The 24465-nt window shown below is 34.9% G+C and overlaps 1 protein-coding gene across 1 annotated transcript; it reads right to left on the reverse strand.

Moving 5' to 3' along the window:
• Nucleotides 1-4769: 4769 nt before the first annotated feature.
• On the reverse strand, nt 4770-24465 carry klhl7 (kelch-like family member 7). Its single transcript, XM_039736544.1, has 11 exons — nt 23921-24465; nt 19587-19689; nt 17009-17102; nt 16183-16307; nt 15809-15984; nt 13431-13605; nt 12337-12479; nt 11536-11776; nt 10322-10523; nt 8302-8399; nt 4770-7441 (listed from the first exon to the last, which is right to left on the reverse strand). The coding sequence occupies exons 1-11, from the start codon at nt 24038-24040 to the stop codon at nt 7158-7160; spliced, it is 1761 nt and encodes a 586-aa protein (XP_039592478.1). The 5' UTR covers nt 24041-24465; the 3' UTR covers nt 4770-7157.

Here is a 24465-nt window from a genome sequence, read left to right on the forward strand (position 1 = left end):
GGCCAACTTTGTGCAGTGCACGACTAATCGTTGTCCTATGGACAGATTCCCCCACCTGAGCTGTAGATCTCTGCAGCTCGTCCAGAGTCACCATGGGCCTCTTGGCTACATTTCTGATCAGCGCTTTCCTTGTTCGGCCTGTGAGTTTAGGTGGACGGCCTTGTCTTTGTAGGTTTACAGTTGTGCCATACTCCTTCCATTTCTGAATGATCGCTTGAACAGTGCTCCGTGGGATGTTCAAGGCTTTGGAAATCTTTTTGTAGCCTAAGCCTGCTTTAAATTTCTCAAAAACTTTATCCCAGACCTGTCTGGTGTGTTCTTTGGACTTCATGGTGTTGATGCTCCCAATATTCTCTTAGACAACCTCTGAGGCCGTCACAGAGCAGCTGTATTTGTACTGACATTAGATTACACACAGGTGCACACTATTTAGTCATTAGCACTCATCAGGCAATGTCTATGGGCAACTGACTGCACTCAGACCAAAGGGGGCTGAATAATTACTCACCCCACTTTGCAGTTATTTATTTGTAAAAAATGTTTGGAATCGTGTATGATTTTCGTTCCACTTCTCACGTGTACACCACTTTGTATTGGTCTTTCACGTGGAATTCCAATGAAATTGATTCATTTTTGTGGCTGTAATGTGACAAAATGTGGAAAAGTTCAAGGGGGCTGAATACTTTTGCAAGCCACTGTAAGTGTCAGCTTAAGTAAAAAATTAAAGAAAATGTACTAAGTAATTGCAACACAAACACTGACTTTAATCAATTTTAACACGAAAAGATGCAGACGAAAGAAGAGAAGAAGCGGGGTTGAGAAAGGAAGAGTTCTCAGGGAGCAGCGAGCGCATCAACCTCTGAGCAAACAAATGCTAAACTTACAGAGAAAGAGGATGAAAACTAGGAATACTCAAGTCAAGTGTATTCTACAGTGTGCCATCACTGGTTACTTTATATATCTGTATGACAGGTTTTGCCATTTGTTTTCGGATTAGACATCATTTGTACTTTTTTTTTGTGTGTGTCTTTTCCTAGGTGCTACCAAATGAGCATTAATTGTTGTGGCACTCTGAGGTACACAGTGTTGACTTTAGCACCACTACGCATTTCTTGGTCATTCGAGTTTATAGAAAAAAAATCAAAAGAAATCGCTGCGTGTGGTTGTTGGTATTTTTACAGACCCTTGTTTTCTGGCTTCAACTTTGATTTTTGATTTAGACAAAAGGTAGAACAGATTTTCGGTATCAACTCTTTGTCTGGTTTTCTAACATTTCTTCTCCTGGTCACCTACATTATTTTTAGTTTCTCCTTATTCCTTCTGGAAAGTAAAGCAAAAAGAAGCTAGTCTTCAACAAATCCTGAAGTGCTCAAAATAATTGTACACACAGATTGTGACCAGAAACAAATATATTGTTTAGCAGAAAAAAAAATCAAGTGGGAGTGAAGGGGACAATTCTGAGGTAAAGAGTTTGTCATATCTTGCACAACTGATCCAAAAGAAGTCATTTTTTTTCTTTCTTTATCTCAACCAATGCAGGCTTGACATGGATAGGGGAAAGAGCACTATCCCTAAAAATAAAATAAGAGAATGTCTGTAACAGGAGCTGTTAACAGTAAGGAAAAAGGAGGAAAAGTTTGTGTTAGAAAAAGTTATGATAGAAGCTGCCAAGATTTTTTTTCACGGGGCACTGGAGCAGAAATTAAATGATGGAGTATCCTCACTACATAGCAGTTTAATTTACAACATCCATCAATTATCCAACCCGCTATATCCTAACTACAGGGTCAAGGGGGTCTGCCGGAGCCAATCCCAGCCAGCTCAGGGCGTAAGGCAAGAAACAAACCCCGGGCATGGCGCCAGCCCACCGCAGTTACACCATCTACTGTTCCTTGAATAATGAGAATGGAAAAGACCTGTATGAGGGAGCAAATATAATAAGGAACAGAGTTGCTGGATAGTCAAACTTATTCTAAAGTCACTGAGAGACTACACAAAGAAAGAGCTAGTAGGACTGCCTTTAAAAAATAACATTCAATGAAGTAATATTTTCACCATAGACAGTTGGTTATTATAACTCATGTAATGATACATTTTTCCCTGTGCAATTACCAAATACCATTTATATTCACTGAATTTGCTTTTTTTGTAAATTAGCATGCGGTGCTTTTAAAGTGACCGCAAAAATGTTTGTTGGTATTTTTATGATTTACCTTAATCCATGGATGGTATGGTAGGGATCAAGAAGGGTGGATTTAAATCCTGGCCCAGACATTGTGTGGGTTCACATCTTCTGATGCCAAGGTATGTAATCCTTGCCTAAACAAGGGACCTAATGTGTCTCAAAAGCTCAGGTACTGCAGTTGTAAGGGTGCCATGTTCTTGAAAAAGGAAGGATTACTAATTTACAAGTTTCAGCCCGTGATGAAATATCTGATGAGAATTGCAGAAAACCCTCAGGACTGACACTTCAAAGACAATATCCACTCATACAACTAAGTGCTCAGTTTTGCTTCATTAAGTGCTCAGATCAACAGAGTTGCTGGTAACAGTTCATATGTAATCAAGAGTACTTGGTCAAATCCTCCTATCTGACAAGCCTTGTGCATCCTGAGGTGATATACCTCACCAGTATGGAATTAACTTGGAATGGAAAAACAGTAAAAAGAAATATTCCCAAGGTAAAAGAGCAAGACAGAGCTGCATAAGGTGAGTGCTTGATTCCTCATGTTGCTTTATTATCAAGTGAGCTATTACTGCCATTTCAAATGAGTTACCATCAGTTTGCGATCATGTCCACATTTGCCATGGGCATCCACAAGTCTCAGGGACATTGTAATTCATTAACTTAAGAATAATGTTCTTCATTATGATTTTGCTGTAGTACTTACAGTTCATTCTACAATTATTTGCAACCCCTGGTAGAAATGAGTGAAAAAAAATCACTTTTTGGTGAATTACTTTAATCTCACATTGAAAAAAATGAAAGAAATCCAACTTTAAAATTAAGTAAATATATTCTGGAAAAAATCCCTCATGAATAAATATTATTTAACAAAACCACATGTAACACAATTATTGGCACCCCTAGAAATTCTTATGAACAAAGTGTAACTGAAGCATTGTTGCTCTTTATATCTTAAATCTCTTAGTTGATCAGAGTGTATAGGAACTTTCAAGCAGTAATCCATGACTTCCAGATTAACTGGGGTATAAATATGACATGGCATGGAATTCAGATTCTCTTAATTACTTATCAACATGGGAAAAACAACACAAAATTCAAATGAGGGAGAAGGGACTTCATAAGTCAGGGTATGGTTGTAAAAAAATAGCTACTCGTCTGAAAAACTGCCTTATTTAATGTTAGGGCAATAATTAAAATGTTTAAACCAACTAGGACTATTACCAACTGGTCTGGAAGTGGACCCAAGTTAATTTTTCCTCCACACACCGTGAAGAGAGTCAAAATAATATCCCCAATGATCTGTTACAGAAATAAGTAGCATCTTGGGGTGACCACATCTCCAAAACTACCATCAAACATCACCTCCATGTCAACAGATTACTAGGCAAGCCGGAACAAGGCAATTTCTGTTATTTAACAACAAATGCAAGTTCTTGGAGTTTGCTTGAAACTGTGTGCTATGGGCAGAAGCAACGAGAACTGACAAGCACTCAAGGTGGGTTGGGTGTGAAAAGAAGGATGGCTATACCGAAAAAGTAAGGTGGGGCTACTGTGATGATATGGGCCTGTTTTAGCTCCAAAGGCTCCAGGGATCTTGTTAGGGTACAGGTATCATGGACCCAATGGAATCTCATGACATTTTAAATTTAAATCAGGTTGCTTTTGTCAAGAAACTGAAACTGAGCCGACATCGGCTCTTCCAGCAGAATAATGATCCAAAACATTGTCAACACAAAAACAAGCTTCTGCCATGGCCATCACATGTCCCAGACTTCAATCACACTGAAAACCTGCAGAGTGAGCTAAAGAGGAGAGCACACAAGAGATGACAGCAATGATCTCCAATTCCATGCTATACCTCTATATTCTCTCAGTGTGAAATTAAGATAATTCACTGAAAGATGATTTTTTTTATAACCCTTTTACTCATCTTTACCAGGGGTACCAATAATTGTTGAGGGGACTGTATAACAATGGTAATTTACTTTTTTTTTTTTTTACCTATATCTCTGTAACCCAGCTGAGATATGGTTTACATGTAGTAACTTTTGTTTATCTAAAATCATCATAGGTCTATCATTTGCAAAGAAGCCATGAAAACAATTTAGGGGTCCTAAAGGAAAAAAGGGGGAATCAGGGTTTCTCAAACAGATATAATTGCTTGTACATAGCATTTCTTTATTTACTAAACTATTCCAGTGAAACTGGCATTATTAGGGTTTCCTTCCTCTTCCAAACCATGGTTTCCAAATACCATTAAGCCTATGCAGTATGTTTAAAAGTTTTAGCTTTCTATATTCTTCATTAAATGATTTATTTCAGTTGTCATATCATTCAAATGTGGAACTGTATGCAAGGCAATTACACTTACTAGATTCCGCAAGCTGTTTTTTTCATTCATTTTTCCCTACTACCACCTCACATTTTTCTAGCATAATCATTTATTCTTCTGTAAATGCATATTTTATCCTTTAATTTCCACATTTCCCTTATGATCACGTTTTTAAAATCAGCCTAAATGTATTAAAATATTTTGCAGCTTTCAGAATTTCTTAGAATGTTAGCTCCAAAGCCAGGAAAATTACAAAGATTCATTGTTTATTGACCCAGATTCAATTTAGTCCATGAATGAGAGCACAACACAAAGCAAACATTTTGAATAACACTACAAAATATAACCAGTGTGGGGGTGAGAAAGATAACACATCCATACTGTGTTCTTGAATAAATTAACATTATAATTACATATTAAATGGTAAATATAAAACAGATGACAAAAATTCAGCACAAGTAATACAAAATGCAATAAAAAAGACAAAATGAAAATCACACATCACAAATCATAGTTCACTGCACACGCTGTTAACACAATTTCATTTGCTTAAATAAATGAAGCACTAGTAGAATTCAGACACATTGCACAAATAAAAGCCAGGTTTAACCAGTAAAAATACAAACATTGTAAACAAGTATTTCATGGCTAACCAGTAATGAATCACACAGTATAAAACGTATACATCAATTCTGCCACCCTTTTGGGCCATTCAGTCAAAACAAGTTGTTTTTTTCCCCAGTCCAGATCAGGTGGTTAAAGAATGATTTATTTTTCTTCTGCAAAACGGTTGAAGTCTTCTAATCTAAACCATTAAAACACAACACTGAGTTTCCAACTGGAGAAAAGAATGTTATTACCTAATCAGCGAATAGCAGTAATAGCTTGTAAGCGAAAGTTACTTCCTGGCATTGCTATGACACAAGCATTATTTAACAAAACACAACATCAGGTAAGACTTTACTGAAACACACAGTCTCTTTAAACAAATACAAGGCACATGCCTACAGAAACTAACATTTAGGGCTTTTCTGATATAGAACAAATTGCAGGATTAATATACTTACTAAGAATGTAATGTCAATATTAAGGATTTTCATATCAGGTTTTCTAAACACACTGTAATAACAGATATGAGGGGTGTCTCGGAAGCTTACTAGTTTCTAATGCACAAGCAGATAAATATGTATTAATTCTAAAATAACACAAACAGCACTAAGGCATTAAATAACTGAGAGGTGCAGAAAGCAACAATCACTGAACTAATAAATTCACAATAATCTAGATCAAATATAAACAACTACAGACTGAATAAAACTGCTACCAGTATGGTAAATCTACAGTTCTCAGAAGTAGCATTAAATAACTATGATTTTGTTTTTGTCTATACAACATTTTTATAAAGGAGGACTTTATGCCCATCATGTGATAGAATGAGTTAATTAAAAGTAATTGTGAAAAAAATCATTATTATAATAGTACAATTCTTTGAATTCTGAGCATCAAACTAAACTGCTAGACACTACTATGGACTATAAAATATGTACAACAAAAAGTTTATGCTTGTAAATAAATACACAATTTTACACATAGTGCAGCATGAAAATTATTTCTATGTAACACCAAACTAAGAAAATTCTGCTTACAATATTTTTAAGAAGCATTGGTATTACAAAATGCATCAAGCAATTTGTTTATTAATGTAAAAAATTGACTTCTGGTCTTACCATACCTGTTTACAGTACTCTCCATGTTCCTTATAATGCCTGCTTCCATTAAATAATACTTTGTAAATCTCAATTTACACTTATGCAGCCTTCATTCTACTTCATGCTTACAACATTATCAGAAGTAATATCAGGAGTTTGAAAAATGCTAAAAACAGACTGGGAATCCATTTTGAGCTTTTGGTATAAGAATGCCAGGAGTTAAAACACAGATGTAGGGCCAAAGCAAATGTGGTTTTCCCAGCACATAATTGTTTAAACAAACTGCTCTGTTTAATAAGCATTATTATTCAATCAGCAGAGACAATACTATAAATATTTGGCAAAATGAAGAATTAACATGCTGCACATTACGCATATTAAATAAAAAATTACAAGTATGGCATAAATAAAAGGACATTGTCCTAAAGTTACATGAATGAGGCAAAATTAAATACTTTACTTATGGTACGTGATACAGTATTATTTTTCTCTCATTTTTAAAATGACTCTAAAAAGAAATATACCTTCTTAGTGTGAAATAGAGGCACAGCCAAGAAACTAATGACTGTATAAATACAGGGCAAACAAGAAATAACCTATTCAAAATGTGAATCAACCTGCCAACTCATGATTTAATACAAATTATCCACGAAACCAGGTGGACCTGGTGACTGAACAAAATCTTTTATGAAGCTTATCCTCCCACAGTATTTTTATATTTCAGTATTCATTTGCATGAAAAACAATTATCATGGGACTTGTTTCATCTTTGGCAGTAAAACACTGAAATTGTTTCTTCTATAATACATTTCTGTATGAATTGGTGCCATTGTGTATATTTAATAATTCATGTGCAATGAATAATAGTTTATATTTAAAAGGCGCAGCAATGATTGTTGCAGAGCTTTGTGGATGATCACTGTTAATGTTATGTTTCATGTGTTTCTTCATTTGCTCCACAGGTATCCACTACACATATAAGACAGCTTGTAACTGGAAATGCCCGCACCTTGTTGTTTGCCACCCATTTATCAGTCTCAGTATAGTACTCCAAAATATGTCCCAGGCGACCCACGCCCTGAAATCCTGCCAAAACATAAATAACTGATCCAACAGCAGCACATTTAACAGTTACCCCTTTCCATGGCATGGGAGACACCATTTTCCATTCATTGACTTTAATATCATAGTATTCTACAGAGTCCAGACCCCCTGTAAAATGAACAGAAAGGTATGTAAAGAGTTAGCTTTTTTGAGATTGCAGCAATAAACAGACAGTGGACAGACTTAAAATTGATATGCACCTTAAGTCATTGTAATGAAGCAAGAACCAAAATATCTGACAAAGGTCATTTTCAAATAAATTTATGTCAGTTTTATTTTACTCAAATTCTTTTGTAATCAAACTGATATACATACTTCTTAAAATCCTTATTAATTTAGAGAAAATATATGAAAGGTAGTAACTACACCCATTCATTTAATTTTCCAAATGTTTTCTTTCCCATACAGGATCATGAGTAGATAAAAAGTGTGTCATGTCAGCACTGAGTACCCTGAAGCAAGCAACTCTAAGCAGGGCGTTAGATTATTACAGACCCCAAAAATCCATGATTTATTCTATTTCATTTGAATTCAGAATGATTGTAGAATAAAATTCATAATTTATATACTGTATTTATGCGTGTACCACGCTCGCTCGCACTCTCTCTCTCTTGCTCGCTCACTCACTCGCACTCCCACTCGACAGCGCTCTCTCTCTCTCTCTAAACGTTTCCTATACAATCACAACGCGCATCGTACATGGGGCAAAAATATTTCCGCGATTTTCTTTGTAAAAATTTGGGTCTTACATGAGGTCGCGTGGTACACGAGTAAATACGGTATAAAAAAAATACACTCTATTGGTAGTCTGCAGGCACAGCAAGAATAAATAAGAATAGTAGGACCTCCAAAAACAGCAATATTGATAGAATGTGAGGAGTGAAGTAATGATTTCCAAAAGTATGGTTTAATAAACACTTCAATAAAGGGTGTGTAAAGGGGCCAATCAAAACCAGAAGACAACATACCCATTCCATTCTGTCCACCAACTGCATAGATTCTGTCATTTACAAAGACTAACCCATGATTCTTTCTTGCTTCAATCATGGGGCATAGTTCAGTCCATCTGAAAGAAAGTGAGTATTTATTATATATACACAGTATGTCTATCATATATATGTCCGTTTTCGATATTTATATTTCCATATACTGGCTTTCAGGTTAACTCTGAGATTCTACTCTATTTATGTATTTCTTGTATCAGAAAACTATAATTGTGTTATGCACTACCAATGTTACTTTTACCCATCCCTCCATATACATAGGGGCCAAAAAAGTAATGTTACCACATTTTCATGTACAACAATGCAACTGACAAATTATAAAACTCAAAATGTAAATAGGTCACATTCCAATATTAAATGATTCTGCTGAAATGAAATTACAGTCTAAAAGAACTATTACATAATAAAACACTGAGAAGATTCCAAGTGTAAGTATTTGTTTAAAAAAGTGACAAGATTTTTAGAGAAGATTCTAATAGTAGGTACAAGGGTAGGATCATGTAAAAACTACACTTCCAGTCAAAAATCTGGACACAACCAGAATTTTTCATGCTTTGGCTAGAAATGGATACCATTTTTATCCATTTTTATCAGTTGGTTTTAAAATATAGCCAATATATTACTACTGTCCCTAATAGCTATTGCTGCTTGAAATGAATGACTAATTTATTATTCATATATGACTGCAAAGCCCTATTTTCAGCAGCCATTCATTTAGTGTCTTAATGGTAAACTGCCATAGCTTATTTTTAATTAGTCATGTACATATGCCAATTGGTTATTACAGAAGCCTTTGTGATTGCATTAGCACAACTGAAACCGGTTATTCTGTTCACTTGCGTTGCAAGGTGCTGGCATTCCAAAAGCAAAGCTCTGTACAGTATTCAAAATGAAACTGATTTCCCAAGAAACATTATCAGTCTATTGTGTGTTTTTTTTTCTTTTTGCAGAATGAAGATTATATCATGCAACAGACTACTAAGAAACTGAAAACTTCATACAAAGGAGCCTGTTACTAACTTAAGAAAAGAGGGCAGACTAGATCTAACCAAGAGAAAGGAAAAACTGCATAAGAGGATAAGTACATCAGAGTGTTGTTTAAGAAACATATGCCTACAGGTTGTCAGTTGGCTTCCTCCTAAAATACTTGCAAAATGTCTTCTACAACAGAAAAAAGAAGATTCCAGAATGTTGACCATAATACACTTTTTCAGTTATCTTTCATTCAATGTCTATGTTCTTTTCCATATTTTAACCTTTTCTTTTAAATTTGCCAGTTTCAGATATGGCTTTTTCTTTAATACTCTGCTTCTAAGGCTAGCATCCTAGAATTGTCTTTTCTCTGTTGCAGATGACACTGGTATTTGTATATTCTTTAAATATGCAATAAGTAAATTAGTCTGGGTCCAGAAGCTCACAATTTGATGTAGGCATGAACATGGCACGGCTCTACAATTATAATAATCAATACGTTTAAGTAACCCTTAATTATATGAAACAAAACAAGTAACCCAGATATCTTTGTCCTGCTGTATCTCATTGGCTGGGTGATGTAACATGAAAAGAAAAGAAAAAAAAATTGTAATTTGCATTATATAGCACATATGCTTTGGATTGAATAACTAGGCAGGAAGTTAAATATAAACAACATATTTTAGCAATATAAACTTTAATGGGGCATTAATAAATGAGAAACCTCCTTAATATATTTTTTCCTTAAGGAGAAAGCGTACACACCCTGTGAAAATTATGGTGAGCCTGTAAAATGTATGTCATGTCTGATGTCATAATGGACAAATACCTCAGCCTGTGTACATCATCTAGTTAAGAGACTGAAGTAAATTTCTGAATATTTCTCCAGGTAATCCATTTAGTAATTAAGATTTTAAACAAATTAAAAATTATTTTTGACCTATGAATATATGCCATATTCAGTAATATGCAATTTCTGTTATAGTGAAGTCAATTGATGCTCAGAACTTACATTTCTGTTGCAGGGTCATAGACCTCACAAGAGTTAAGGACTCTTCCTGACACATTATTGCCCAGACTTCCTCCACACACATAGATCAAGCCATTTGCTTCTACCATACCATGACTGCAGCGTGGAATTAGCATGCTGGGTTTAGCATGCCAGCTTTCAGTCCTTGTGTCATAGCATTCAAAAAGGTAAAGTGCAGAATTCCCTTAAAAAAAGAATACAGACTTGGTTTGAGTTAAGCTTCAAATAACAGATCAGCATTTTGTCATCACTGGAATGAACTGTGCTATATTTTATTTTTAGGATTAAGACAATGAATATATAATTACATTTGGAACACAGTGCAAGCTGGTTTAGTAACAAAAATATTACATTTAACGCAGTCTGAACTTTAAGAATTATATGTATTCTTCTCTTGTTAGTATGTAAGCATGTTGATACTCCCAATAGTTTATTAATGTATTACTGTTTAGAAATGTCAATAAACCTAAACTTAATTTTAACATTTTGAAAATTGTTCTCATTTGTTAAATGTACTAAATTAGCAATAGCTTAATATTTGGTGATTTATAGAGTAATAAAATATGAAATCAATCACATTTTAAAGATAACTTTGTTATGTACACAAAAAGCATCAAAATATTTTTAAACTATTGTTTTCAAAAATGTTTTACATACAGAAATAATTCATGTTATATTCTTTCAAGTTACTGATCTGAATTATTTTTATCTTGGCATCATGTTTTACTCTCAATGAGACCTTATTTTACCAAAAACAACAGAAAAAAGGGTATACTTAGAGACAAACTAGGAATTAGGCACTGATTTTACCTAATTCATTTTCTTTATTGCCCTTCCATTTTCTGTAGAGTTTAGCAAAAGAACCATTTCTATAATATTCTTTTTGTCTTATATTCACTTTACTATGTATTCAGTGCAGAAAGCTCTGTGTTTCTGAGGAACAAAGTCTGTGTATACAAAGTGGCAAAAAATTCTATATAAAATTGGGTCTTGCCAACGAAAGTAAAGTTATTTCTGGCACAGGCTAAATAAGCTAAAGTATTTATATTTACATCAAAAAAGACAAGATATGTAACAACTTATTTTATGTATTCCATACTATGGATTGCAAAACTATATGACATTAGTTTTATTGGGATGCTGAATTAGGAGCAATTTTAGATTTGCATAAAATTATTTTAAGAGACTATCCATACCAACTTCTGAACCTCCAGAAGTATAGATTTTGCCTTCTGCTGCACAGGCTGCCAGGCTGTCTCTAGGTGTAGGTGGACCAAGTTTAGAATACCAACTGTCCTTAACCACATTGTAACAATCCATGCGTTTGATAGGGAAAAGTTGTGATCCACCCAGAATGTAAACAACATTGTCCCAAAAGACAGAGGCTGCATCTCTGCGTTTTTCAAATGGGCAGCGTATATCTGTCCAGCTATAATCCTGCAATAAAATAAAAAACCAAAAACAAAAGTACTTAAAATTTTGATTTGATTATTGCTTAGCAGTAGTAGCAGAAGTTATATAAACTCTTAATGTACTTTGTATTTTTTTTAACAAACCTGAAGGTTAAAATATATGATAGGGTTGTCATGCAGGCATAGACATAAGAATATGTCATTTAGCAATCAACCGCTTTTAAGATTTGTTCATACAGTATAAGGGAAACTTTTTTCGCATTTTTGTTTATATTTTTCTTTTTTTTAATGGTTTGTCTAGTCTAATTGATTATCATTTTTCAGACATTTACTCACTGAGTTTAAATTCAAGTATTTTACAGAACTGAGTTCTGATGATGTATTTTCTTCCAAATACATTTTTTCATAAAAAATTAATCTAAGAATAACATTGTCAGAAACCAGAAAACTGATTAAACAGGACACACTTGTTTGGAATATACATTATGGTTAAAAGTATAAAGATGTTGCTTGTTTCACTAATCACCTCTGATTCAATCTTACTCTACAGTGACTGTGGTAAATAATCAACTGTATATACTCTACCTTTGGGTTAAAGTAGCGGCAAGACTGTGGCTGGGACCCCCCAAACAGCGCAATACGGTAGTCATGCTTTTTACGCCTCGGTCTGCTGCTCTCTCCAAGCTCCTCACGGTCCTCAGGAGAAAGAAGATGATACCGCATCCCACCTGATGGTACACAACATTAAAACACTAAAAAAAAAACACAATTCATGTATAGAAAAAGGCACATATACCACAAAACAATTTTTACTCAGATCCACAGGTTGCTGCCAACAAATATGCACATTGCAAATGAGCTTGACAGCCTACATAATCTTGTCTATAAAATTTCTAAGATTCTTATTTATTTCAGCTTCAATGCCATACACTATTCCCTTTACTTTTTCTTCAACAATGACCAGAGTAGGAAAAACATGATTGAATGCAAGATATGAGCTAGGTTCATAGCCCCTTTTGTTATACTACTTCCCTTAGGAAACAAGATGTATTTGTAAGAAAACAAAATCCTATCAATAGATCTTTTGACAATACAATGAACATTTACTATTGTCCATGTTCTGTGAAACAAAAAAGTGTAACTTCAAAAGAAATTAAAAAGCATAATTAAAAAAAATGTTTCATTGTACTGATAACTTTTTCATTTTATTTTTAATATTTCGAAGTGTTATGGCCAGATATGACATTAGCAATAAAACTAAATAAAGGGTCTGCTGTCTTAACATGCCTTGAAAGCAGAATAAAGATACATTGAGGCTTCATATGTTTAGAGAAAGTCAGATATAATAGATCAAAGATTTTTATCAACCTTATTTCAAAACACACTACTAGCATTGGAGAATCCATAGTCAGCAATTTTTGTTTAAAAGTATTTAATTTAGTTTTAGAACAACAATAAACACTTAAAAATGAAATCTCTATAATCTTAGATGTGTCTTTTTAAAAGAATATTTGTAATAGACAACACAGCAAAATAAGTCATTGTATTCACTGCCTTTAGCTCTTTTCCCTAAAATATATAAAAAGAAGGAAATTCAACGTATTTGCAATTTCAAATACGGCAGATATAGTACAGCATTCTAGCAAAACATGTGAGAATATTTTTAAAAAATAACATACTGATAACCATCTTGAGGCACTCTGGGTTGTCCTGAATCAAAGGTTCAGCTTGCACTGTTTTGCTCAGGAAGTTCTTTGACACAAGAGGAAAGCGGACTTTGGCCAGGATGTCCACCATGTATTGTTGCCGGTTTGGCTCATCATATTTAAGCCACCTAACTGCTGCATCATATACCTTGGGGAACAAGAAGGACATTCAAAGAATAAACAGGAATGCACCATAAAATTAAAACTACTCTTTACATACATAAAACTGTTTGGAGGCTTATTTGTTTTTATGGTTTTGAATTATTTCACGGACAGGATTGCATTCCTTATTAATGACGCAAGAAAAAAATCATGCAATAGGTCAATTTACAGATGTGAAAAAAATATACAAATAACTAAGATTCTGCATATATAAAACATGGCACAGTGTGTGGGAATTTTGTAAGGTTTTTAACTTTTTTTTTTTTTAATTTACTTTCTTTTTTATGTTTCATCTTTATTAAATATTAAAGCCAAATGATTAATTAAGAAATACAATTAATACTTGCATTGAATGAAAAAAAAAATAATTTATGCAAAAACAAAAGGATTGTAGAAGAAATACCATTTAGTTTACAAACAGAACTGTAGATACTGTATATGGGGCAAATTACCAAAGTAGTGTAGTTTAAAGCAGCACCTTGTAAACTTTCAAACTTCAAATAAACAACATTTTGGAAACATTACATGCATAGGATGCAACAAGCTCTGTTCTAATGAATTGTCTTTTCTCATTGAAACTGGTGTTATATACATAGGGACACAAATACTGAGAAACAAGTGCACTTTCCTACATTACCGACCATTCAATGACATCTTTATATAAGTTGACTGTGCTATTTAATGCATGGTTTTAGCCTAACTGACATCTGAATTCAACTTGCTTCTAAAAGATGAAAAATGACACTGCACAAATTGTTGAGATCATCATCGATATGGTAGGGCAGCCTAAGATCACACCATGTTTCATTCCTATCAACAAGAAACAAACAGGTGTAGATTGTATTGGCTAAAGAACACAGATACTGGGTGACTGGAAAAACAGTGCCTGGTCTGTTCTATCAAAGGTTTTTGCTTATTTCTATTGATGGAACCACGGTATGGTGAAATTCCAATTACTCCATGGATCCACTCCGCTGGATGTTCAAAAATTCAGCATGGGGGTGGCTGTGAAATGATTTGGGTGCCCATGGAACAGAAACAACTAAAATGACACAGTATATCTAAATATTGTTATCTATCAGGTTCAGATCTTTATGACAGCCATGTATCTCTAAGTAAATTGGCTTGTTTAGCAGGGTAACACTCCACATCACAATGATAAGAAGGTCCTGTGATGGTCCTTTGAACACAGCTGTGAATTCACCTTAATGCAGAGGTCTCACCTTCTAACATTATGAACTTCTGCTTGCTGCACAGTATGTAATACTAGCTGGTGGTTTCTTCCATTCTGCAAGTGGTGGTGTTTAGTGATGGTAACATCATCAGAGACCAGGTTCTCATTTTAACATTTCCTATGCTTTCCATACTGGGCTACAAGAATTTTCTAGTATCAAACTCATGATATCTCTAAACCTGATACTAATGAAATATGCAGATACAAAACAAGTACATCATTACAGGGTGCTTATGCAGCAAATTAACCTAACTTGGAAATCTTCCATCTCATAATTGTAAAAGTTATTGATTTGTATACTACCTTTCACAAAATGTATATTTCATAGCCTGCACATTTTCTATGCAGACCAAAACAATTACAAAATCATAACAAAATGACAATGGATATTGCCTTGCAATTAGCACAGTAATTTGACAGAGCCCTGAAGAGCTACATGGAACCAACCATTTGCTATTTCTGCACTGAAAGTGCAAACTACCAGAACACAATAATGTACACATTAAATCACTGTTAAATCTACCAGCTACTGTCACTTGCACCGTGTGGAATCCTACCTGTGGTGCAGTAGTATATGTAGCTACATACTTTTCCCTTGCATGCATTGACAAGCAGCTTATATTGTTTAATCATACCTCTGAGGCTCATTGTTAACACACACTGCCAAGAGACTTTCATCCATGAGCCACTGCTGAGATTAGCAACTTTCTTAACTTGCACTGTAACTGTCATTTCTTGGTATACCTTAGTGACAGTAGCAGGCTGGCAGTATGGTGCTGTTGGCACTTAACGTCCCATTCTCCTTGCACTTTCAAAGAGTCATCCTATGCCAGAGCAGATGTTACAACTGGCCACTTCCATCACCTGAATTCCCACAACATGTTGACAGCTGTGCCCAAAACATTTCTGCCACTTTGGGCCTTTGAAAGGGGCAGTTTTTAATTTTTCAAATTACCTGATCCTCTGCTCGCACAGTCAAGGTATCCTGATTTAACAGCTGTGTGACTCTCTTCACATCCAGCTGAAGGAATTCATCAGTTTTATAGACCTCCGTGAAATGTTGGTATATAAAATCATCAGCAGTGGCTTTCAGCTCTGGACAATCAAGACACTCTGCCAGGACACTGATACCTTCAATGAACAAAAAATATTAAAACACTGCTTTTAAATTACACTCTCTCTTTCACTTTTTTTATATTTCAAACCATTAACAGGGAAACTAATATTATTTAAATTATTAAAAAATAAAATAAAAGGGGAATACTAAGTCTTATCTGTCTAATTTACAAAAACTATATATGGAAAAAAACTGGCAAATGTATATCTTACCAAGACAATTAGATGCATCCACTTGCTCCTTAAGGAAGTCAACACACATCTTTTTTACAGGTTCAATCTGATACTGGTTTGCAGCATCTAGTAATGACTGAACATTGTTGCTATTCACAGAAATCCTGTAAAACACACAATGTCAAAATTTACTATAATGCTTAATTTTGTGAAACTGGCATCAGAGTGTATGTTAATAGTTGTTTGGAATGATTTGTAGTGGTCAGCATCCATCCATGACAGCATCAATTAGAAGGCAAGAACCAAACCTACATGGCAAAAATTCACAAAACATTCAGAAAATAACCCAACAAAATAAATGATATTCTGTTATAGATAGGTACTCTTTAAGGGCTGGATCCTGTCTTATAAAGCACTAAACTGTAGTCTGAGATGTTATATTTAGATTTACTATGAAGTACATCAATGTGAAAGATAGCTTTATGATATTAATAAGCAGACCATTTGATACAAGGCATATTTTGGAACACCTGAGCATATTTTTTAAATTCAGTTTCCTCTGTTTATGTTCACATTTATGTTGCATTTTATTGTTAATACTGAACTTATAATTATTGTGAAGTGAACTAGGTTTAATGTAAATTAACTGAATTAATTTAGTGAACCACATAATTCTGAGAAAATTGTAAAGTTGTTTCAGAAGCCTAACTCAAATTGCAGAATCTTAAAAGGTCAACTAAATATTTCTAACAAAAAAAAAATCCAATATTAAAAATAAAAGATTAGGTAAAGCCGCTATAAACAAAGATAACAAAGTTTCTAAAATCAAAGCAAAGTTTATCAAAGCAAAATGTAGGAAGTGTACCTTGCAGTGTATGCAAACTCCACTAGTAACTCGATGATATCAGGTTCTGCATCTTTTAATTCCACCTCATATGCTTTTGACTCCAGCATATTTGCTGCAAAATATGAAAACATACACAGAAATTAAACACCTCTGTAAATCAAGATTGAAAAACTGTCATTTTGTGGTGAAACACAGTGTAAACTTGACATCTGCACATGGACCAAGAAGAAAATGTACTAAAGAACAATCTATATTGCACTTCAAAGTAAGTCATTTTTTATTATGATAAACAAGCTACAATATTTAAAATGTTTTCTAGTTTCAGTATCATTCTGTTACTATGAAGAGTTCCATACATGATCTCTAACATTTTTATACGGATAAACAAAATCTAAATCATTCAACTTTTGCATAACAAATTGAAATTCAATTTCAAATTTACTGTTATGTATAAAAATACACCGAGTTCTACATTCCCATTGAGAACAGTATAATATATACAACAGACAATGATTATAACATTGGAGTAAATACATATAAAACAGCATAAGGATAAAAAATGTTCTTAAATCTAGATTACAGATCAGAGGAGGTAGAGAAGTGACTGTGAAAGAAGCATGGGGTCTTCAGTAATATTATTTGCCTATCTAAGACTGCACATTACTATTATGAATTCTGTTGCACGCCAACATAAAGCAATGATACCCAGATTTGCCTCAGATGTCAGAGAAACTAAAGGATTTGTTAGGCCTTTATAATGAGAGCTGAAGTATACTGTGCTCATGTTGTGTCATTAGTGATAGTGACTCCAAAAAATATAACTCTGCTGACCCCCTCAACAGTATTCTTACTGAGGCAGATGTTAAGATGGTCTACCCACAGGTTTGCAGACATAAACAGAGTTTACTGTTGTAGCACCACTAATGTTATTATAGTTGGTGTTCAGGCCTATTATGGTTGCATCATTAGTAAACCTCATTCTGAAGCATTGTTTTGGGGTTCAAGGTTGAGGATCAGTGTGGAGGAGGTGATCCCCAAGAAACATAAAATCAAGTTTCAAAGAGTAACACTAAATCCAAATCTTGGAACTTGATTATAATTTGTGCATTTACTTAAGGTGATAAGAAAGCTAAAGGTGGCCCAAACTATCTAGAATAGTCTATGGAGTATGTTGCAATGCTACTCTCAAACACTTTCATCATAACTAGTGTGTACAACTCCATGCACTGCACGGCACAGCATATGTAAGGAGTTTGTTATATTATTCTTTGGAGATTATATCTCCAGTGCTTGATTTTTCTCAGCAATAGGATTGTAAAATACACTGCCAAAGTCAGCTTTTGAAGAATTAGGCTACGGATTCCATAAATGAAATGTGGGATGAATGAAGACACTCTGGCAGTAAGTAAGAGACAGTATAATAAAATGGATAAGGTTAAGCAAATCTGGTGTCTAGATCCAGGCCTGTAGGAATACTCAAATCATCTGTCACCCTTTTCCAGGCTAAGAGGTGAGAGATACGGAGGCAATTTTGCCCTTAACTTTCACTCTGCAATTCCAGATCTATGGTCCTAGCAACTGGGGTTGAGACTTCAACAGGTCCGGTTACCTGTTGCAGGCCATTGCCTCACAGACCTGTATTTAACATATATAACCTTGCTTAACCTTTCAATTAAACCCCTAAGTTGACACCCTCTTCACATGAACCTCTGAAATAAGAAAAATCTAGTCTAAATTAATAATAAAGGAATTTAGCTGTGCTTTTGCTAGTGGGGCAGGGTAGTCTACTTTATTGACATTGGGAGGTAGAAAAGTAGAAAAACCACTCTAGCTGATAAATAACACAAGTGGGGCAGCAGGATTTGTTTTCTTTTCTTATATTGTTATGCATGTTTGTATTCTTCTTTTATAAGCTGATATGATTTCTATTTAATATCATGCAGTTATGTATTTTAATGTATTCTTGGTTTCATGGTGCTAGAGTAAGAACATAAAAATACTCTGTACCCGTCACAATACTACCATTACTACTACTACAGCACTTCCTCGTCTTTCCTCTTTGACTATTTCTTTTTTGCTTTAGCACTTCAGTCTGAAGTTGAAGGTAATCTATATGTCCCTACTGTCACCTTGCTTCCAATCCTGCTTATCCCATTACAACACTAAGTGAAATGGAGTTTATACAGGTAGCTTCACGTGCAGGACTTTAGCCAACATGAAACTTAAAGACTAAATTATAATTCCTATCACTGTTTCTCAGAACCACAGCTCGGTCAAAGTAGCTGCAGGAGATACCTAAAGTGCTTCTTCCTATTTTTACACAGTCAGGCTTGATGAGCATAACAAAAAGGAACTGATTTATTAAGCTTACATATGCACTATGTAGTTTTAGGACTGAAATATAATATTGTTGGCATTCAATTTAATACTATGGTGACAGCAGAAAACACCTATTGCTTGTGTCTGCAAATATAACTATCAAAATAGAAGAATGATAATACTATAATACAAAAAAAATCATTCTTCAATTAATTTTTGAAGCATAAATTTGCATATAAAATGTACTCAGAAAATGCATTCATTTATTAATACTTACATGTGAACATTAAATTAAAAAACTGGCTGGCTGCTGCAAGGACAATTCTGTGAGCAGGGATCATTCTCTCAGATACTACTAAGATGACATCGCAGAGCGTCTTCTACAGAAATAAAGGAGAGAAAATGGAGGAATCTCGATATAAGAGAGATTTTACCATTAATTTATTACTTTATAGACTGAGAATGCATTTTGTAACAAAGCATGAACATTTTGTTACTTTTCTCTTTGGAAAACAAATACTTAAAATACAGTAAATTACAGTTACAAAAGAAAAAGAGGAGACAGTTATCATCAACAATTCCCTCTCTTTCATTTATTCACTCACCTGTTTCAGTGACACCCATCCTTTTTATTTTACTATTCTTCGCCATCTGCAAGTTTTATTATGATATGTCACTCAAAAAATAGAACTGAAATGTACCTGCTCCAGCACGCCTTTAGATGTTCAATCCAAGGACTTATCTATGAGTATATTTGCAAAAGGTATACATTAGCAATATCTACAGTGATGTTACTTCAAAAACATTCCTTTCAAAACTCTCATTTTGTTTAGGCTGCTGATGCCAGGAACTTGAATCCAGATTGGAAACCTGTTCATTTAAGAAAAATGGCCCAGACTTTGGTTGGATACAGCATCCAATAATATAAAAGAGCTGAAACTGGCACCTAGATTAAGTAGATTTCTGTTTTAATCTTATGTAATATGATATACTGCATCATAGCACAGAAAACAACTCAAACTTTCTCAAGTCTTATGAAGCGTGTTAAAGACAACCAGCATCCGATCTACTTTGAGAAGCATCTAAATACCTACAAGCGAAAAATGTCCTTTTATATTGAACAGCACGCGAGAGAGGGGAAAGTCAGCCATTTTTAGAACATAGTAAGCCAATGAATGACAGCCATAGTAACCCTGAATGTTGTGAGTTTTGCTATGCCAACAAGCAAACTGAAATTGAAAAATGCCCTTTATATTTGACCTGTAACTCATTATCAGTAAGTTAGTGTTCCTTTCACAGAACTATGGATCTGGGCTTAGCTACTGGCCAGCTAGCCTGGTCACTGTTTGTGTGTTCACAAGAGTTTTTTCTAGGTACTCTTTTATCCCACTTTCTCAAGATACGTGAATCAAGACATGTCTGAAGGCAGGCTGCCGATTCAAATTTGGTTGAGTGCCAGAGGTCATAAGGGTGTGTGCTGTCTGTGTATGAGCATGTCGTAAGTTGGACTGGTACTCAATGAAGCCCAGTGATGCCAGCGTTGGTTACAACTCTCCACAACCATATAGTGAAGTGGGGTTCAGAAATGGATTGAAAGATGACTCACTGGAGAAAATGGAACACATTTATAGGACTATTATGAAATAACTGGTTCAAATGGCCATGCATTTTGCACTTGAAACGGTTTACCTTGCTACACAGATGTGCAATTTACTAGTTGTTTCTTTTATGCTTATAATCTGATGTCAGTTTTTCAAATTGACCTTTTCAAGACAAAAACATTCTAACTTGACCTAGTTATTATAACTACATTTGGATAAAAAAACTGTGTCATCCTCAAAAGTTCTATTTTTCAATATTATGTTCCACAAGAACCAACAAATTGCCATATTTTATAAAGTATGCGGCTGAGAAAAACATTACTAACAGTAAAAAAGAATAATTGGACACCAGAGAGGCTGTATATAATTTAATCCACAAATTTGTAGACTCATCCTCTTCTAACAATATATTTTTTAACAGTTATGACTTTTTTTTTTGCCAAGATATAGCAAACTCAGTCCCACACTATACAGTATGCAGCTCAAGAACCCCAAAAGTTCGATTTGAAAGCGCAATTGGACATTCCAGTCTCTCTGCTATTAGCTCCCATGAGCAACAACTCCTGCAAGGGACTCCTTCATAGAAGTTTGAAGTGAAAACAAACAATTGCAAAAACATTAACAAACTTGTACATAAAGTCTTCTACTTGCCAAAAACGTAACAAATGTGCACATACTTTGTTCTACTTGCACACTAAGCCAGAAGATTCCAGTAAAGTGATCGCTGTTACAGACTTCCATTACAGTCACTTTCATTAAAAAGCTGTTATCTGCCATACAATGAATTCCTTCAGAAAAACAGTGTTATGGAGACTTGTTTTTTTGCCCTTTTTGAGTGGATTTACAACTACAGTATACTGATAACTATAGTGTATTGCTCTTTTAAGAAATTAGGTGATTGTCGAATATAATAATGGCTAGCTATATTCTTTTTCCCTAATAAGGTTGTTCATGCCTCAGTTCATATTTGGTCCAGGTTGAGTTAGATTAATATTTTAGATAAGTCAGGACAAAATTAATTTGTTCACCTAATTAGCACTCAGTTTTACAGCTTTATTGAATAGAAATGTATTACAGTAATCTGGCAACAGTGTACATGTAAAGAAATCAGGTTATAATGTAACTGCAACCCGCCTAATACTGTAGCTTTAGATATAGATCCAATATAGCGCAATAAGTCAATTAAATGTCTATTCCATGCTTTACAAACATTAAATGTGTACTGACCAAGAGGAGGAGGAGGTTGCGGACATGTGCTAATACGGGGATAAGGAGTATATCAGGTAAGCCGATTTGTTTTTTTTTTTTACTCCATTGAATGAAGTTACCTGTAATATTCTTGTATATCATGGTGGCAGTGTGTCACATGTTGTTCAGAAATTAAGTAGGAACTTAACTATACTCTATATATGTGACAATACTACTGCTATTTTTTAAATGGATCTATTAAGAAATGACAGTAGATCACAACAAATTTCCTTTATTACATATTATTTAAAATACAGAACCCTTAATTATTTTCTCTTTAACCAGCAGCCAAACAATAAAGAGATGCAAAATAACCTAACAGACATTTAGCTAACTCAAGGTTCTGAATTTGAGTTGCTGTTAGTTACATTTAATTATTTGGCTGATGCCTTTATCCAAGGCGACTGATAACATTTGAGATATAACTGATCGCATTTCTTTTGCTTTTCCAATTAGAGCATGGGCAGGTGAAGTGACTGGCTCATTGTCACACAGGAGCAATAGCAGGATCTGAACACACAACGTCTGGGTTTGAAATACAAACTTTAACAATATCAATCAGCTTTGATTATGCACGCTGCCTGCCTTCTGATTCTTAATTAGAAGACAATTTCTGCTATTTGTTGAAACACGTTGCTTAGTTTTGTGGCTTCTTGGTGCTCTCATTTTGCCACACTAGACGTTTCCAAAACTACCAATTTTCTTTTTTTGTTCTGAGAGCACCATCCATATGTTTTGTGGGACCAGAGCAGATCAATATTTCTCTGTTTTTAACTTTCCAAAAAAAAAAAAAAAAGAAACAATGTGTCTGAATGTTAACAAGTCGTTAATTAAAAATAAGGCAAAAGCACATGATACATTAGTAGGGCTGGTTGATATGGCATACACATATTCTTCTACGTATTTTTGTTAAAGACACCGATTGGTTTACTCTTTATCATAACACTAATTTCCTACACAAACTATGGTCCAAAAATAGCCTGAATGATTTTGTTGGGGTCTAGTGGGCCAAATATAGGGGGTATACCAAAAATCTTGAATGTCTGCATAACTACACATAAACATGAGTCAAACAATGTCATATGTGAGGGTTTTCTTGTACTAGGCATTCAGGAGGCACTGGACAAAAAAAAAAGTGATTTCATAGAGTTCATACGTGATTCTTTTAACTGTCGTATATAAAAACTACATACAAATTAATCGTTTAGGATTGTATTGTAGACACGGTTTCACATCTTCTATAACCTTAAAATTAACTTTGAAAATGAAAAACATGCCACTTTCTCCTCGCGCTAGTCTACAGTTACTGTACCTACCTACTGGAGAATCTGCTGAACTGTTTAACCAACGATTGTCTGGCCAATGCATTTAAACTCGTTACTCTGATTATCTCATGTGTCCCGGCAACGCTCTTACTGCAGAAATGAACAGCTGGACCGAATGAGTGTATTAAGTGGTTATGGATAAAATCGTTAGACATATTACATAAACGAAGAGAACCAACCGTTAAGTACATGTCCTGGGCAACGATGCAAAGTTACTTCGAAAAATAAGACAAAAAAAAAGGAGTTAAACGACGCTTGCACAAACATTCCCTTGCCAACTAATATCGCATTGCAAATCTGCACGCCAGTTTTCCAGATCCTAACACGAAGCAGCAGCGCTTTCCTTTCCTCGTCCTCGCCAAGCGGCCCCGGCGTCTCTCATGGAGCGCAGGCCCCCTCCAGCCGCAGAAGCCTCCGCCAAGCACATCCACGCTCACCTGCTTCCGCAAGTTGTTCATGACGCCCATGAAGCTCGCAAGCAGCTTCGCCTCCTCTTTCGCCGCAAACTTCTTCTCCGTTTTCTTTTTGGAGCACTTCTCCGCTCCGGCGGAAGCCATTCCTGCCACCCTACTGAGAAGCTGCTGATAAGAAAAGCACGGGGTGCAGGTTGTCTTTCACTCAGATAGCATGTTGCATACAGATAAATGTAAAATATATATAAAACAAATGATTCGAACAAAGCTTCAGCACTTGTATTCTTTACTTATTTCTATGTGCGGGACAGAAGGTTCAACGAAACATAACAACTTTAAATAGAAAGCCGTAATCTACAAACAAAGGTTATCAAACTAAATGTCCACAGAGGATGCGACGGTCCGTGATCGTCCAGGAAATCCACAGCCCCTAGGCGTCTTTTTGGAAATGTTTCCGGATTTCTATACACATATGCAATGCTCTTCGTACAGCTTTTTGTTTTGAAACTGCTTTCCCACAATGCTCCGCGAACAACTACGAACAAAGAAAAAAATGAAGCCTGAAATGT

This window comes from Polypterus senegalus, chromosome 15, assembly GCF_016835505.1.
Source record: "Polypterus senegalus isolate Bchr_013 chromosome 15, ASM1683550v1, whole genome shotgun sequence".
NCBI lineage: Eukaryota > Metazoa > Chordata > Cladistia > Polypteriformes > Polypteridae > Polypterus > Polypterus senegalus.